This window comes from Penicillium subrubescens (genome assembly GCF_028828155.1).
Source record: "Penicillium subrubescens strain IBT 31985 chromosome Unknown utg000002l_segment0_segment0, whole genome shotgun sequence".
Taxonomy (NCBI): Eukaryota; Fungi; Ascomycota; class Eurotiomycetes; order Eurotiales; family Aspergillaceae; genus Penicillium; species Penicillium subrubescens.
In genome coordinates this window covers 4,146,169-4,162,971 of record NW_026643152.1, presented here as the reverse complement: position 1 = coordinate 4,162,971, position 16,803 = coordinate 4,146,169, and the positions used below count along the sequence as shown (strand labels likewise).

General features: G+C 51.3%; 6 protein-coding genes across 6 annotated transcripts; 1 reads left to right on the top strand and 5 right to left on the bottom strand.

The window, feature by feature from the left end:
* Positions 1-517: 517 nt before the first annotated feature.
* On the bottom strand, positions 518-3,622 carry N7473_002892 (KAR9 family protein; the record flags this gene model as incomplete). The annotated part of the gene is made up of 1 exon (XM_057148832.1): positions 518-3,622. One exon carries the CDS (start codon positions 3,620-3,622, stop codon positions 518-520), a length of 3,105 nt encoding a protein of 1,034 aa, XP_057012486.1.
* A 1,422-nt stretch (positions 3,623-5,044) lies between these two features.
* N7473_002891 (uncharacterized protein) lies at positions 5,045-6,559 on the bottom strand (the record flags this gene model as incomplete). The annotated part of the gene is made up of 1 exon (XM_057148831.1): positions 5,045-6,559. The coding sequence occupies one exon, from the start codon at positions 6,557-6,559 to the stop codon at positions 5,045-5,047; it is 1,515 nt and encodes a 504-aa protein (XP_057012485.1).
* Positions 6,560-7,532: 973 nt separating this feature from the next.
* On the bottom strand, positions 7,533-8,730 carry N7473_002890 (alternative oxidase; the record flags this gene model as incomplete). The annotated part of the gene is made up of 3 exons (XM_057148830.1): positions 7,533-8,043; positions 8,109-8,399; positions 8,459-8,730. 3 exons carry the CDS (start codon positions 8,728-8,730, stop codon positions 7,533-7,535), a joined length of 1,074 nt encoding a protein of 357 aa, XP_057012484.1.
* Positions 8,731-9,898: 1,168 nt separating this feature from the next.
* N7473_002889 (acylphosphatase) lies at positions 9,899-10,579 on the bottom strand (the record flags this gene model as incomplete). Its single annotated transcript, XM_057148829.1, has 5 exons — positions 9,899-10,078; positions 10,143-10,212; positions 10,299-10,311; positions 10,420-10,450; positions 10,565-10,579. 5 exons carry the CDS (start codon positions 10,577-10,579, stop codon positions 9,899-9,901), a joined length of 309 nt encoding a protein of 102 aa, XP_057012483.1.
* A 431-nt stretch (positions 10,580-11,010) lies between these two features.
* Positions 11,011-12,781, bottom strand: N7473_002888 (sulfite oxidase; the record flags this gene model as incomplete). The annotated part of the gene is made up of 2 exons (XM_057148828.1): positions 11,011-12,487; positions 12,555-12,781. 2 exons carry the CDS (start codon positions 12,779-12,781, stop codon positions 11,011-11,013), a joined length of 1,704 nt encoding a protein of 567 aa, XP_057012482.1.
* A 2,196-nt stretch (positions 12,782-14,977) lies between these two features.
* N7473_002887 (uncharacterized protein) lies at positions 14,978-16,408 on the top strand (the record flags this gene model as incomplete). The annotated part of the gene is made up of 1 exon (XM_057148827.1): positions 14,978-16,408. One exon carries the CDS (start codon positions 14,978-14,980, stop codon positions 16,406-16,408), a length of 1,431 nt encoding a protein of 476 aa, XP_057012481.1.
* Positions 16,409-16,803: the final 395 nt, after the last annotated feature.

The window sequence follows — 16,803 nt, the reverse complement described above, 5'->3', positions numbered from 1 at the left end:
CTTGTGTATCAATTTCCTAGACTATAAGTTTAAACCGACATCCATTACCTACAACACCAAGGCATAGAATAGAATTACAGTAGATGATATTCACACGGATGGAATATCAAGGAAAAGGAACCTTATCGATCATCGAACAACGGCAACCACAAGTTATAGAAAAAAAAAAACAAGATAGAGAACAATAGTAAGATAGAACCCAACGCTCAGACCGTACCATGCAACAATGGGGATATCACGCACGCAAAACCTAATCCTCAAGATCATGGCGCCGGGCCCGCCCCGCTCAGTATCAGTATCAGTATATAGGGAGAGAGACTGACTGGGTGGTGCGGGGGCAGGGGCACAATGCACAAAAAAAAACCAAAAATAAGACAATGGGACTGAATGGAAAGAGATCAGGGAGGAATAGGGGAGGAAGGTGGAGAGATATTTAGGGTATAGAGGATTGGGCGGATTGGAAGACGAGATGAGACGTATAAGAGGTGGGAACGGAGTTTATAATGGAGAAAGAGAATTATGCTCTCCATCGTGGCCGGGTATCCAACTTTGCCTGCGAGGCCGGGCCTTTATCAGATCGTTTGGGCAAGGGCAGGAGACTAGTCCGGCGACTACCGGAATGGCCGAGGGCCGTACCTGGGCGCGCCGACTTGCTGGGACTCTCCCGTGGGTCATGGCCAGGCCCTGAAACACTGCGACTGAAAGACAAGCCCGTACCGGCGAAGCTCTGCCGGCTGCGAGGAGTGGCAGACAGGCCAGAGGGTCTGCGGAGTCGACTATAAGGTGGAGGATCCAGCAGTGAAGATCGGGGAGGAGTGGGGGATGACACATTGCGGTTCGGACTGCGGGATGATGATGCCAGTCGGTTGGATAGACGGCTGAGTGAGCGGCCAGCGCCTGGTGCAGGAGAGGCAGACATGTCTCGTCGGAAAGGCACGGTCGATGATGGACGGCCGTACAACGCGGGAGCAGAGCTTTTCATTGAGGTGCTCGGGGTTGTGGTGCTCAGGTATCCAGAGCTTGAATGGAGATCGTTCAAGTTGGTACTGGCGTTCCAGCGAGGGCGGTTCGGGATGGTTGATGGTTGTGGGATATGCGAGGTCTTGCGGGTCGCTGGCGTGGGAGTGACAGGCGCTGTTGGCTTGGGGATAGACGACTTGCGTCCAGTCATAGTGGCAGTTACCTGCGGCAAACCAGACAACCGACGGACCTTTGACATGGTCGAGCGCGTCGTGGCACTCCCAACCGAGCTTTCGCGACGACTTGAGCTTCCCATGGGTGTCTTGTATCCACTGCCGCTCATGACAACCGACGAAGCAGGCGAGCTCCCCGGCGTATCAATCGCACTGCCCGTAGCTGGGCTATCCATGGTGATGATACTGGAGATGGAGTCACGTAATTGCTGGCCCTTGACGATATGCACATCCTCGAGAGAAGCATCCATCACCCGGAGACTAGCTTTGAGAGCATCTGTCCGCGAGGTCATGTCCGACAAAAGCCGTAGCACCTCACCGTTCACAGTCAAACGGTCGTTGACGCCCTTTTGAATGATAGAAATGACCCGCTCAATAGCAGGCACATAGTGCATCTTCTTGGCCTCGTAATTCTCGATCCGCTTCGTCATATTGCCCGGGTTGAGTACCTGCGCGTTGGACTCCAATCCTTCCTGCAGCTTGGAAATACTCCGTTCGACCGATTCAAACATCTTCTGTGCCTGGCTGCCCGCGTTGCGAAACACAATGATCCACTTGTCCTCACCCAGCTCCTTTCGCAACGCTTCGGCATCCGTTTCAAGAACCTTGTAGCTCTTCTCCAGCCGGGTTCGTCGGTCATCAAGCTCCTCGCATGCACTGGGGAAGACACCCTCGGCCCGCGATTGGAACATGGAGAGTCTCATGGGCAAGAAATCTAACGACGCACGGAGCGGCTGCATGCGCGCAAACAAGGCCATCAGATTGGAGTAGCTGGAGTCGTCCTGCGGAGTCTTGATCACGGGCGTACCGGATGCTGCCGCAAGCATACTCAGGCGGTTAGTAGCAGGGGACCGGCCCTTGGTCGGAGATTCCTCCACAATAGTTTCGAGCTCATTGATATCAAGACCACCCGTGGAATCGCCGGTATCCATCAAAGTATGGTGTCGTTTCTCCTCCATCTCGAAAATCATCCCGCTGAGATTGTCAATCTCCATACCCACATCACCCAACACGTTGGACCAAAGTTCCTCCCACTCCATCGCCAACTCCACTTGCTCTTTCACACCCCGCAATTTGTTCTTAATCTGAGCCCAGTTCTGCAAAATGCTTTCCATCTGGCTGACGATCGTCTTCAAGCTCTCCGTATCGACATTGGCGATGTCGTCTCGAAGTTGCACGTTCTCGATTGCCTTCACGTAGACATTCACCAAAGACTCAAAGCGAGTGATCGCTTTATCGACCCCATCAAGACCTTCTCGCCCACCAGCGGCCGCCCACTCCACGTCATCCTCGGAGTCCAGCCCACTGAGCACATCTGACGCCTTTCTTATCCAAATCTGGATCTGCTCTGCCGCACCGTTCAACGCGCGCACCGCCGCGAGGGACGTGGGAATATTTCCTATACTAGTTTCGAGCGCTCCCGGCTGCGGCAGAGGAATAGACGTGAGCTGGGACAGTTGGTTGCTGAACGAGGCACGGGAGAAGGAGTATATTGATTCGGCGCGCTGCAAGCCCATGGGGTTGAAATATGACTGTGAGTTAGATGACGAGGCGATCGTGTAGTTAGGTGGAGAGTCCTTTGGCGGAGGCGCTGGAGCGGCCTCTGCTGATTGCTCAGCGCTGCGTTTCGTGTCTTCGACATATTTCTCAAAGTCCGTCCGTGTATCTTGGGCTGTGTTGTTGGGTAGGGGTGGTTCGGTTTCGGAAACAGGCTCTACGCGCAGCGGCGCGGGCACAGGCTCTGCCACAGACATGGGTGGTGTTGTCGGCGGAGGGCTGCTCTGAGCGTCAGGGACAGGCACCGGTTCGCGAGCAGCAGCCAGAGCGGGGGGCTCTGGTCCGTCAACGATCGCGTCGGCGTAATCCTCCCCTTGCGCGTCTGCCTCGGTCGCGCGTAGTACAAAGTCCTGACCGGGAATCTCAAGCCTGTTCGACGCGCTCCGCTTGAAGTATTGTGGTCGTTGATCTGGGGAGGTAGGTATTGGGCCAGCCCACGCCTGTCCTCGCCTCTCAACCTTAATGGACAAGTCCTGGTGTTGACTGTCCAGCTCCTTCAGCTGGTGTTCCGGTATCCGACCGACGTTTTTAGGATCCCGAGGCGCGCTGGTCACCTTGCTAGTACCGTCAAGCAGCTTCACGCGGGCCGCGAGGGCGGGCGACAAGCGACGGAAGATGCCCGGTTTACCGGCAGCCTTTTCGGCGCTGGAGGGCTCCGCTGGGGTGAGATCGTCTTCGTGACCGCTATGGTTGCTGCTGCCGAGACTCCAGAGGGAGGACTTGGACTTCAAGCGGCGGAGAGGGGAGGGACCGGGGTCATTTGGTGAGCCGGACACCGCGGGGGGCGGAGGAGAGGCGGACGTAACGGACACGCTGGCAGACGGCGCGATGTCAGTCGCAGAGGGAGTTGGGCCGTCGACTGTGGCATGCATGGGTAGGAGGACAAGCTTGAAAGGAGCCAGAAAAGAGAGAAAAGTGTCGGTAATTTAGGTAGGGATGGACCAGGAATGCTTCGTTCTCGTTCGGTAAAGGGAGTTCCAAAGGACTTAAAGGTGGGACGGGTTTCCCCCTTCTCACGGCGGCAGTTGATAATTAGTAGGTTGGAAAATCGGGGGGCTACATGGCCATTTTTATGGTTCTCGTTGGGATATTGTCAAAGATGAGGACCACAAAGCTATCTGGGTATAAGATGCAGATAAATATTGGGCAGCAATGTGCTTGAGACAAGAGAAACGAGGGATGAAGTGGCCGGGATGGGCGTTGACGCAGAAAGAGGGTACTTGGGGTTCCACCAAGATGACTATGCGGGTCTAAGTACCTCTCCCTCTGTGTCTCCTCGGTATGTAATTAAATGCATGAGTTTGGGGGAGTGTCTCTTTTAGTTTTCTTCATAGTCAAGGGATCGGCATTGGATGATCAGATGAAATCATACAGTACTGGCTGGTCTTGTCTCGGCTGCATAATAAAGCTGAGCCAAATGAACCATAGATGGATTACTTGTAAATGAATCAGAGCTACACGCGATGGATCCTCTCATTGATATTCCGTAGATCTGGATAATCTCCTTCTCCACGTTCGTGTACAGAATCCCCCAAGCTCCCTTAGGCGAATCAGTCACCTCCAATGACCATCTTAACGGTTCAAAAAAAGGAGTTACAATTCATTTCAAGGGGCGCTCGGATCAGCGCCCATGTGCCCTAGCGTCAAAGCGGACATTCACGGAAAGAAATGAGCAGCTCGAGGCCCGTGATAAAGGAAGAGTATCTCGGGGTTGGATCAAAGAAGGCTGGATGATAATGACTTGCTATTGAGCGTAGATACCACTGCATTGTTTATTAACAATTCCAACACCATGTGCTAATAGGGTAAATAATCGAAACCTTTGGAAATCAGGAACAGCCGCCGTAACCAAGGTACTCCTCTCGTCCCATCCACGGTTTGGTCTCGATGAACTCCCCTACAGAACTGCGAATTTGTCACTGCCTGCGCATGGATGCAGAGGCTCCACTCCTCCAAGAAAAGAGTCCTTCAGTATACAAATGTACAAGTTTATAAGAGCATGATCAAGACCATTGTCCATTAAAGATATTATTATCCCATATCTCATAGCCTTCTTCCTCTGTACTCTACTCAAACATGATCCAAAAATAATATGCAGCGAAGTTCCGAACTAAACCAACAATCGGAGAAATGACAAAAATCAAACCAATAACCAACACCAAATGCGGAAATGGGCAGAAGCTGTCGGAGACAATTCAGGGGTATCTAGCCAAGTGCCCTTGGGGGGGTAAACAAAAACTAACAACAATAAGTCAAAGCCGAAATGCAACATGTAAACTCTTCCTCCACCTCGTTCAAATTAGACCAGCACTCGGGGGCCGTCCTGGATTAGCCTCCATCCAATCTCGGACCAGCTCCTCGCGTACTGTCTTGCACCAGGCCAACAGTGCGGCGTCGAATTGCCTCCAGGCCACTTCGCTAGTGTTCTGAACAACGCCCATCACATCCACCTGCTTCCGCATCTCCCACCGCAACTCGGCAGCTTTGAGCCAGAATCGCAGATTCTCCGCTTGACGATAGGGTTTGGCGATGTCCTGGTGGTACGCTTTGATCTCGCCAAAGTGGCGTTTCGACTTTTTGACCGCGATGTTGTGTAACTGGACCAAGATGCGGCCATCTCGGAAACGCTCCAGGAACGGGGAAGGGAGAGAGTCCAACGGCGTATCATCGATGGCGGTCCATTCGGGCAATGTATGACCACCGGGCATGAGGCTGCGGAGGAAAGACTCCTCACGAGCTCGCTCCCGTCCCGCCCAGTCACCACGGGCCCAGTCCCAATTCTCTCGCTCTTGAGCCTCCAGATCCTCCAGGGTTTTCTCCCGGACGAGCATGGTGCGGACACCCGCAATCCACCCCTTGATCACATCCCGTTCTTCGTCGCGGAGGCCCATGGCAAAGTGTCGTGCCGCCCAGCGTTTCAGCACATCGAGGACATGTAACAAATCCTTGCGAATGTCGCGTTCACTCTTAATCGAGCCCAGGCGTTCCGGAAGTGGGTGGGCCGTGTAGTAGATCTTGGCGGCGCGGATAGCCATCGTCACATCATCCAGAATACACATGCCCTGTGCTTCTTCCTTGGTCTGCGGGGATGGCACGTCTCGCGCGGTATCATCGTCTGAACCCTCGATGATATCACCGGGCGAGAGACTGGTCCGTATTGGTGCGCGAGGCGGTGGTTCCACACCATTCTCGATAGCCTCGATATTACTCTCGGCTCGGTCCAGTGCGACTTGTAAATCCCGGCGTAGAGAGACCACGTCAGGCGGGGGAGGGACATGGTGTGTTTTAATGCTGTATGTACTAACGGTGGGGGGCAGCATCACCTCCCCCTCCTCATCCTCAAAACCAGCCTCGTCCCCCGCCTCGTCCACCATCTCCGTCGGACTGGCCACCAAATTCTCAATATGCTGCTCGTTCGGCGTGATCAACACCCGCGGCACATTACCCCTATTCTTCTTCTTAAACTCCTTGCCTCGGCCTGTCTTTCCGTCCAACAGGCCCGTGCGGGCAAAGTAGTACTGTAGGTGGGCGATACTACCCAGACTCATGACGCTGTCGCGATGCCGCGCCGAGTCCGCGAATTCGGCTCCGCAGGCGCGCACGTATCCATGTCTGCGGGACGAAGTTGAAATCGTGGAGCGAGCATCGGCCGAGGTCGCAGATGAGGCGGAGTGGGAGGAAACGGAGGAGAAGGTGCGGTCCGGGGAGGAGTATGAAGAAATGGCAGGCGTTGCGGGAACCGACGGCGATGGTGAGGAGGCGCGGACGGGCAATGACAGGGCTCCGTCCATAGACTGTGGTTCCTCCATGACTTGCGAGGTGGCCGAAAGAATTCTGAAACCGCAACTGTCGTCGCACCAGGCCCGGGGGTGTCTCAATGGTCAATCGCTCGATCGGCGATTGTTGACATGTGCTCTGTCGGGAGGGGTTGTAGCCGTTCACTCTGGGAATAGCACGATCGGATGGTGAAGTGTAACAAAGCTGAAATCGAGAATCGTACAGTCGATAAAAGACAAAGAGAGTTGAGCCCTGTGGTCTCCGGTCGGAGGGCCAACGGAAGAGACCAGATTGAACGGAGGTTTAATGAGAACGTGTAGGATCGCCGGCCGAGAGGCTTTTTTGGGATAAAAGGGGTGGTGCCGACTAACCAACGGTGTAATTGGTGAGGGCCCAGGGCTAAAATTAAGCACAAGTAAAAACAGTCAAAACGGTGGAATTCAAGGGCGAAAGGAGGGGGGGGGTTAAAGCGGGTCAGTTTAGTCTAGCCACACTCACACAGACTGAAATTGACCGTTAAAGAATTCAAGTCAATTTGCCTTTAAATCTGCAACTATCAAGCAGTGGTGTACATGACCATGACCCCCCTATGAGGATAAGTGCCCAATACATAGACCCCCCGCCCAACACACTCTATGTACATAAGTCATAAAACGATATAAGCATGCACTATACCCAATTTGTAGAATAGATTGAACAACTCCTCCTCCAGTATGTACAACATGATTAAGTTTTTACAAACTAATTTCTTGTATAACGACCCGAACCCGAACGTGTTGCTGCATTTCCCAGTTGGGTTTAGCGGAGCCCCGCGTCCCGCGTTCCAACCGAAGACACATGGTGGGTGGACGATCCAATGATTCGATGGAAGGAATGTTAGACAAAGGAATATTATTTCATGATTCATGATTCTATGCCAAGAGAGAGAAGAGGTGACTTAATTCCCCGCCAACGCCGTTGCCAAAAGACAAAAACCCCCATTGATCGAAACGCCTGTCTTTTCATCTAAAAGATGTCCTTTCGCTCCCAGCCCGTCGCCTTCAGATTATCAATTCCTTTGGTCGGATGATCCTTGCTCAGGTCCTGATACTCCGTCTGGTAGGGGTTAGGATCCGCCGCCTGGTCTAGGTTTGACAGTGTATGGTTGACCTCGCGGTGCTTGGCTTCATCGGCACGAATATACAGCAGCAGGTCCTTCATCGTGCGTTGATCCTCGGGCATCTGCCAGTAGTTCACGGCAATCTCGGGTGCTTTGAGACTTTCCCATTCGGGTAGATGTCCATCTTCCAGTTCCTTGATGGCCCGCGTGTATGTCAACACGGCCTCTTCTTCCAGATAGCCCACGAAGCGGTGGCAGATCCGTGGGGAAATGAGGTACGACAGGAAGAAGCCATTGAAGAAGACACCCTGGGCGCCGAGGACCATCAGACGCATGAACCAGCCTGGCTCGGCCAGTTTGAGGAAGGTGAGCAGGTGCATTCGCTCGTTGAATGCTTCTTCGAGGAGAGTCTCGATCCTGTGGGAAAGAGTAGAATGTTAGTATATCTTTCCAGGCCTGGGTTCACTCTCTGGGCCACGTACCATCCATTGTCGCGCTTCATGCGTCGTAGACTTCTCAAGTGCCTCAGCATACCACCCACCATTCCAGGCACACCCGCCACGCTCTCCAGGAAGATGAAGCGAGTCAACCATTTCTGCTCCGTCATCTTGAACTTCTCCGATATTTCCTGCCCGGGCTGCGGGTGTTTGTATCCCGTTACCCAGTCCATTCCCCACCGGAAGAAACGGACGGTGCCCAGGGCGACCCAATCAGACCAATCGGTGGCTTCGCGGTGTGCAACCCTCACATTGTTCATTTGCGCTTCCGTGTATCTGTGGGTGTTCGGATCAGCTCGTATTCGAGATTAGTATGCGGGGTCTGTCTTGCTTACATCGGATGCGACCATGCCGAGGCCACTTCTTTCACTGCTGGATTGGCGGGGGGTGGGAAGAACTCTTTGATCTGAGGTTGAGGTGTTGAGGAGATCAGGCGTTTAGGAGTGTAAGTCAAGGGTGACGCGCGTTGTCTGGCGAGACATGAAGAGTTGATTGTCGAGGCTGCGACCCCGGAGTAGGTGCGTACAGCCAGGAAGAGGTAAGTCTGCGGTCGTGCAGCAACCCGTAAGGGTACTGTCGTCGAGAATGTTGATAGTGAAGCCATCATAGACAAGCCGGTAGTGTGTGTGATGACGATCAGATGTGTAGTTGATATTCAATACTGGATGGGATTGTTTGTTGGTTGTAGTTCCGAGTTTGTGAAGGATGAAAACGAAGTATACGCAGCGTCAGCATTGCTTTTTATACACCTCGCGACTCACTCAAGACCGAAAGCCCGAGAGAATACGAAGCCCGAGCAAAAGCCGCTGGAAAAAATCACCAATACTAACCAAATACTAACCAAATCTACACCTTTCAAATCTGGAACGGGACAGGGGTGTGCCTGAAATTATGATGACATTTGCCCATGCTCATTGGCGGGCCATACGATGGCGTCGATCGCCCGTTAACGCGACAATACCAGAACACTCCCCACTTTGGCGATCGTCTGCCCTGCACCTCTGATGACAGGCCATCAGACCTGATATCTGGCAAATACGACCCCAGACGACACGATACGAACAAGAAGCAAAATCAACAAGCTTCCCATTATCCATGCAGTTGTGTCTTTACTCTGGCCTGAATACCCGTCTGTCACCCGATTACCGTCAGACTGGGCCTTTGGGCGAGGCAGGTGACTTCGGGAGGAGTCGGGGGTGGCCACGTTTCCGCCCTGCCCGTCAGGCACTGAGTCACGGCCTCCCGAGAAATTCTCGGGATGGCCAGCAGGAGCCCGGCGTCTGCTACTCGGGATCTTGAATTCTGTGAAGCGCGATCTCACCGGGGAGGAATTGGGAAGAGATCTTGGTCACGAGCTATGAAAAGAAATCTAAGGCCCCGGTGCTCGCCGATATTTTGCTCATTGTTGCTCAGGGTGGAGATGTATAGCGGCTGGCCTGATGTATATATAGTCCACACTTGAAATAGATGCCAACAGATTGGTTGGAGTGTTTAAGTCCGTCTTTGACTCCAGATGCTTCAGAGATCAATTTATGAGACCCTTCAATCCTAGTCTTAATGAGAAAATGCCCGATAATTAAATTCTGGAAATTTCGTGGTTCTCGTTAAAACATATCAAAGTCTTTGGTGGGCAAGATGGCGGCTAGACCAAAACTGCACCATGAGCAACATTCTTAAGTAGTTGATTATTGCTTTGACTTGAAAGCATTTCGCCAAAGGACGAAGAAATGGAATATAGCGACCAACGAGGCCGCTACACCTTCCATTCATCATCTTTAAGCCCCGGAGTGAAACATCGACTCGGCAGTCCGCATCACCAAAAACTGATCCTCACCCTCTTGAAGCTCCAACTCTTTCTTCTCCAGCTTCACAACATGGGCATGCCGCGGACCTTTATCAATCTGCTGCAGCAACTTTTGTACTGTCTGTTCCTCACCCTGAACTTCTCCCTCGACCTGAACAAGGAATTGAAATCAGCCCAGAGCTATACCTCTGCAGCTAAATCGAGAGTCCGCTTACTCTTCCACAAGTAGTGTTTCGAACCCAGCCTTTCAAGCCGTGGCTAGTCGCACATTTTTGGGTAAAGTCTCTGTGAAATATCAAGCGTGGCTGCGATTAGTTCGTCGGTTGTTTGAGACATGATGTCATACCCCGATGGGAATATGTCGTCCTTACCGGAAGCCGACACCTGGGCGTTGAGGTTAGCATGAGATTCTTTGTGTTTTTTGATAATTCTTATGTAGGTAAGAAGATCTGATGGTAAGATGATGCTGTAAGGCGGGCTGGGCTGTCTTACCTTGTACGGTCCCGTGGACCTTGAATGCGATCTAGAATCGGGTCAGCTCTGCGGGGCCAAATGGGCAATTTTCTTATGGCACATGAAGACCGACTGTCATGGGAAAGAGGGTCTTCTGAGCGGGTGGGAGTAGAATAATACGTACCCTCTTGCTGGTCATATTTGAATGTTTGTTTGTGTTGGTATGTGTGGAGTGGCGAGGAGGAGGTTGTTGAGGGAGATGGTAGGTTCCGGGGAAATGCTCGGCGCTGAGTGCTGATCTAATCTCACAGCTCCTCCACACCGACGATTACAAGGGTTTTTTTCTGTTCTCCGATGTATCTTAGAAATTTCTTTGTCCTATTTTCGGTGATTCGATAAGTTCTGGACTATTCTTTTCGGTCGGGAGAAAGCTTCAAGAGATGGGTATGAGCATCAAGATCGAATTTCAAGCTAGCTCAAGGCTTGATAAAAGTGTAAACAATGTGGTCAAATATAAATTAAGTGAGTTATAATCAATCTGTAGGCAGTAATACTAAGTACAATTTCTCTTTGACAAGAAAGCCAAATGAATACAGGCACATAAAAAAAGAAGCTTTTGTCCAAATCAAATCAATCATCGACATCGCGAGGATCATGATCCCGCCAGTATTGCTCATACTCTTCTGACGTCTGACCAGGAACAACATCATACTTAGTCAAAGGAGCCAGTGGGATACCAAGATGCTCAAACTTATCCAAGCGTTTCCTGGTAGTCTCCCGACTCTTATTGACACTGTAAACCTTGATGCGATGTGCCGAGGAGGTAACATGCAGGCCCCAATTCCATGCCGCACGAATATTGAGTGGCTGCGTATTGAGCGAGTTGTCCCAGCATCGACAAACAATCTCGATCCAACCTTCCACATCACAAGGCAAATCATATTCCCATGTTCGCCACGTCCAACGGCCCTTCTTGGACAGTTTCTCCGGCGGCACGTCGTACCAAGTGAAGCCTCCATCGGCGGAAAGCTCGACTCGCTCTGGCCAGCGACCTCCGCCAGAGTATGCCCAGCCCTTGCATCGGATCTTGCCCATGTGTACGACGGCTTGCTTGGTCCAGGGCGACATGATCGCAGAACTGACAGGCATCTCTTGAATCTGGATACCGTCTGTCGCGCGCTGGTTGTACTTGCCAACCTGTTGGTTGAAGTATAGATACTCCTTGCTCTGGACCGGGGCGCGAGAGGGATTCTCAATGGCCTTGATGCGGTACAGCCACTTGACGCTTCGAGCACCAATGTATCCCAGAACGACAACCCGCAGTGGGTAGCCGTGGATCCTGGGCAGTGGCTCGCCGTTCATCTCCCAGGCCAGAATGACCTCGTTGGCCTTGACTTTAGACCACGGGACGCTGACAACGTAGTTGCCCACCTCGAGATCCTTGAAATAGGTCTCTGCACCGTAGAGCTCGAGGTGTTTGGCGGGCTTGACCAGGCCGCCACAGTCTTTGATCAGTTTCTTCAAGCTGATGCCCACATAACGAGCGGTTCCAATAGCACCCTCGGCCCATGGAGCCTGAGGCACTTCGTCACCCTGGCCACCGTACAGTGCAATCTGTTCGATACGGCGGGTGCCCGAGCACTGAATGGTGACGGTCTTTTCCATGCGGGGGAACCGAGACTCGTCCATAATGTCGTCCAGGGTATAGGTCTTGGGGTTTGCGACCAGGCCATCCAGCGATAGATCGAACTTGTCCTCGTCGATGATAGGAATACCACCATGGTTTCGCACAAAGTGGAGTGGATTGGGTGTGATCGCTTTCGAAGTAACAAGTCGCTTGGGGGGTTCGCCGTTATAGGGGAACTGGAGGAGGTGAAGCATATCGGGATGCTTCTCGCGGAGCACCGTACGCCAGGAATCGTCGGACACCGTGGTGAGTTCTCCGCCCAGAGCCTCATGCCATGCTTTGAAGTCATCGCCAGGCAGGACGGGATTGGTGCCGGGGATGGGACCGAACATGAAGTCAGGGCATCCTGGGAAGGTCTGGGATGCTAAGATCTTTTTGGCTTTGGCCTTTTTCTCCGGATAGTTCTCCCATTCGACGTATCTAAACACAACCAAGCACCATCGGTCAGCTATGATGACGTCGTACGACATTGCCTTGAGTAACGTACCCTTTCCAACCCACGCGCTCTCGAGAGAACAGCTTTGCACGATCGCCCACCGACTGAATAGCTTCTTCATCTCTGATGATCTTGGTCGGTGGAGGAGGATACAGATTGATGGTATCGCTCCCAGTTTGATCTAGGATAGGCAGCTTATGGCCAGCCATACCCTGTTCAATCTTCCACTCATCGGGACGGTTGCTGGTATCCAATTCCGTACTGATCTCCATGACCATGATGAACAAAAGTAGATAGTAAAAAGATATGGAACAAAGTCTTGGATCAAATCATGTAATTAATGGAGAAAGTAGATGATGATGGAGTGCAAACATGGACGGCTTTTGCATGTTGTTATATAGTTCTTCTCGCGGAACCCATATGGCTTCGAATGCAGGCGATCAGCCGTGGGACATTCCACAAACCCTTCCATGGCTTGCAAGCATTGACTTCCCAGCCCCAGGTTGGAAGAAAGTTCGTCCTCAAGAATTCGACCGGAACAATACCTCGAATAACTCGTTTGATCGCTCGGCTGTGGGAATAGAGCCCCGAATGACCTCACGACTTATCGAGCTAGCACAACTATCTATCAGTAGCAGCCGAGTGATCCGGTGGTCCAATCATTGATATGGAACCTGTTTTCAAGCGATTGTCGACGCCATTTAGAATCTGGTACATCGTAGATCCTAACTTTATCTTGTTGTTGAATGAAGAAGTGGTGCATGGAATCACCTGTCGAGTAGCTCTCTCAACTTAAAAATATACGGTCGGACAATTGTATGACAGGTCATCCTTGCTCCGGTAGATCCGTCTCCCCACGTTCGATATGACAGTCGAGAATCATTCCAAAAACAGTACTCTTGAAGTTCAATGAAGCTTATCAAGGGATGTCAAAGGAATGTCAATTCCGTCAATCCTCACTCCTATTGGTTGATATGCTCAACTGCGATCCCGTTTCTGTCGGCTCGGGTGTCCGTGCATCAGAGTTGGACCCTTCTGGAATGCAGGGATCATTAGGGTCCATTATTTGAGGTGGCAGACAACCCGTCAAAATCTCTTGCTTCCCATTGGATGAATAGTGTTTCCCAAAGTAGGCATAGGAGCAACTTGATGCAATCGAGCTCATCTTCTTGTTTGCCAAGTTGCCACGGGGAGGGGTCAACGACAACGATAGTGATCTTGAGATTTCCCCCCGGTCGGTCTCCGAAATCAAGTTGGTCCAAGTGGAGTCATAGTAATACCTCTTTCGATCACTCCAATGTACGTTTGTCGGTGTTATCGGCTTAATTTTGCTGACGTCAAGACAAATATCGTGTCAGTCGAGCAATAGACTTGTATTTAATACTAACAAATGGTATTAGACAAGACAACAATAGAGCAAACATAAAGCAAGATACATGATGCTTCCACTGATTAACTGATTACAGTTGAGTAATGGCAGCTAAGATTGACAACAAACCTAGAGTCGCGCGCAAAGTACCCTGTACAAAATTATGAGAAGCCAAGATACAGGTTTGGTAGGTAGGTTGTTGTTGGAAGGACAGGATTCGTCAATCACATTCTGGAAACCTGCCTGTTGTCGAAGCTGATACGAAGCCCTGCGACCCACACAAGCACTCATGAGTTGAATGCCCAAACCATGGAGCGTCTCCGATCTAGTCTACGACCGATTTATACCCGTGAGAAATCTACAGATAGTGAGAGACGCCACAGCATGAAGCCACTGAAACATGATTGTTTAAAATATCTAAGTTAAGGTCCGAACGACAGATGTAGGAGGTACTGTCCTGTCCGCATGTCGGAGACTTCAATTGAGGGGTTTCCGCGGGGAACTGACCTTTCCAACTGCTGATCCTACTAACCGTGACTCAATCATATTACCTAGGAGATTTAGTATCATGCAGCTAGGGAGGGAAAAGCCGTATTGCTTTTCCGTGAGAGGCCTGATACAGCAGGTCTGAGCGAAGGCGGGGCACTCCAGTTTCCAGCCCTCTTAAGCTTTTCCCAGACGACCCAAGGGAACAATTGAATCGAGACTAGAGATAGCCTATGCCGCCCCGATAAGAGATTGATAATAAACCGCGCTATCCGATGAGCCTTTCATCCAGTAGGGTCTTTTATACCGATCTCTGGGACCAGTAGTGTAGTATGATACCTCGTAGGCAGGAGGATTGAGCGAATCGCAAGCTGCATCAAGTGCGCCAGGACCGTCGGAAAGCCAAAGTAAAAATGCGCCGTGGCCATCCAACATGGAGCTAAACTTCCTCTCTTACGCCGACAATAGTCATACTACTACTACGTGCGGTGCAGTCCTCCGTCTACCCCGCACCATATTCGGATAAATAGGACAAGACGACCTGCTGTTTCCTAGAATTGAATTTGGATCTGTGAATTCAAATTGGTGCATTTGTTTATCTTGAACCAATTGAGATACAATGGCTATCATCACTACCCTACTGGCAATTGCCTCGCTGCCTCTGGCAGACCTTGCCAGTGCAGAAAGAGTTTTGGGTGCTTATATCTTCCAGCGCCATGGAGACCGCACACCCAAGAGTCTTCCACCTGCCAAGTTGACGGATCTTGGTTATAATCAAGAATACATGACCGGCAATTTCTTCCATAATCGATACATCTCAGCCAGCTCGCAGAATCATATCGATGGCATTAGTTCCAGCGAGGTCAACTTGGCCCAGATCAGTGCCAGCGCACCCCAGGACACTGTCATCCAGATCTCCGGTCAAGCCTTCCTCCAGGGCCTCTACCCACCCATTGGTTCGGCTGCAAATGAAACTCTTCGCAATGGATCCACCATCTACTCTCCTTTGAGCGGCTACCAGCTCATCCCCCTGTCAGATGTCAAGTCTGGCACTGACAGCGAGGATAACACATGGCTCCAAAGCACCTCCGATTGTAGCAATGCAGAGGTGAGCAGCAACGACTATTACTACTCGAGCTCGTACAAGGAGTTGCTCGCCAGCACAAGCAGCCTTTATGAGTCTGTTGCATCCAATCTCAACGGTACCGTCTCGTCGAGTGGTCTCAGTTTCAAGAATGCATTCACCATCTGGGACTTGCTGAATGTTGCATCGATCCACAATGCCTCTGCCAATATCCCCTCCGATGAAGTGATGCACGAGCTCTTGGTCCTGGCCAACAATCAGCAGTTCAACCTCGCTTATAACAGCTCAGAGCCAATTCGCTCAGTGGCGGGCATGACGCTGGCCGGTGAAGTTCTGTCGGCCCTGAATCAGACTATCACCTCTGGGGGCAAGTCCAAGCTGAACATTCAATTTGGCGCATATGCAACATTCCTTGCTTACTTCGGTCTCGCCGGGCTTACAGACAATGTCGACTTCACTGGTATGCCTGTGTATGGTTCGTCGATGACTTGGGAGCTCGTCACAAACGCACCTGGCACGGGAATTCCCGCAGTGTCAGAAATTAACGTCCGATTCTTGTTCCACAACGGAACAAGCATCGAGGGAACGACTGAATTGCAAGCCTACCCTCTCTTCGGACAGTCCGCGACAGAGATCCCATGGACCCAGTTTGTCGACTCGACCAAGAAGTTCGCAATCACCTCCCAGTCGCAATGGTGCCAGGCTTGTGGAAATTCTACCGGTATTTGCAGTTCCAGCTCCGGCTCTAGCTCCACCGCAAGCACTTCTTCCTCCGACTCGTCCTCCAACGGAATGAGTCTTGCTGTTGCTGGTGTCATTGGTGCCATGGTCACCTTGGGTGTTTTCGCTGGTCTGACTGCACTGCTCCTTCTGGTATTCAATCTCCGACTCGTACGCAAGACTACGCTGGCTTCTCTTGGTCGTGGATCCCAAGCTTCCCTCACGCCCGTTACTTCTAAAGTTTGAGTGGGATATGAAGTATGAGAGTCATTGACGACGTCAAAATATTTGATCATTTGACAATGTCACTTGTGAGATGGTCTATGCCCTGCGCCAATTCTTTCTTATCTATGTTTTTCTCTCACAGAAATTGAAGTTTCTCTAAATTAGTCAAGTTATATTGTGATCAATGAAAGAAGAAATGATACGGACTTCGAGGCAAATGCTAAAGTAGTCATAATTTCGCCACGGGAAAATAGTTTCCAATTAGCAGACGGTTAGAAATGCTCTTAATAGTCTTGTCTTTTAACTTGTACTGATTGTATACACTCAGGCTTAGCAAATGCATCGAGGTAGTTATAGATCGAGGTGACATTCTCCGACTGTGATTGGCTCCCGGACAGATGATCCAGTGGCCAGTT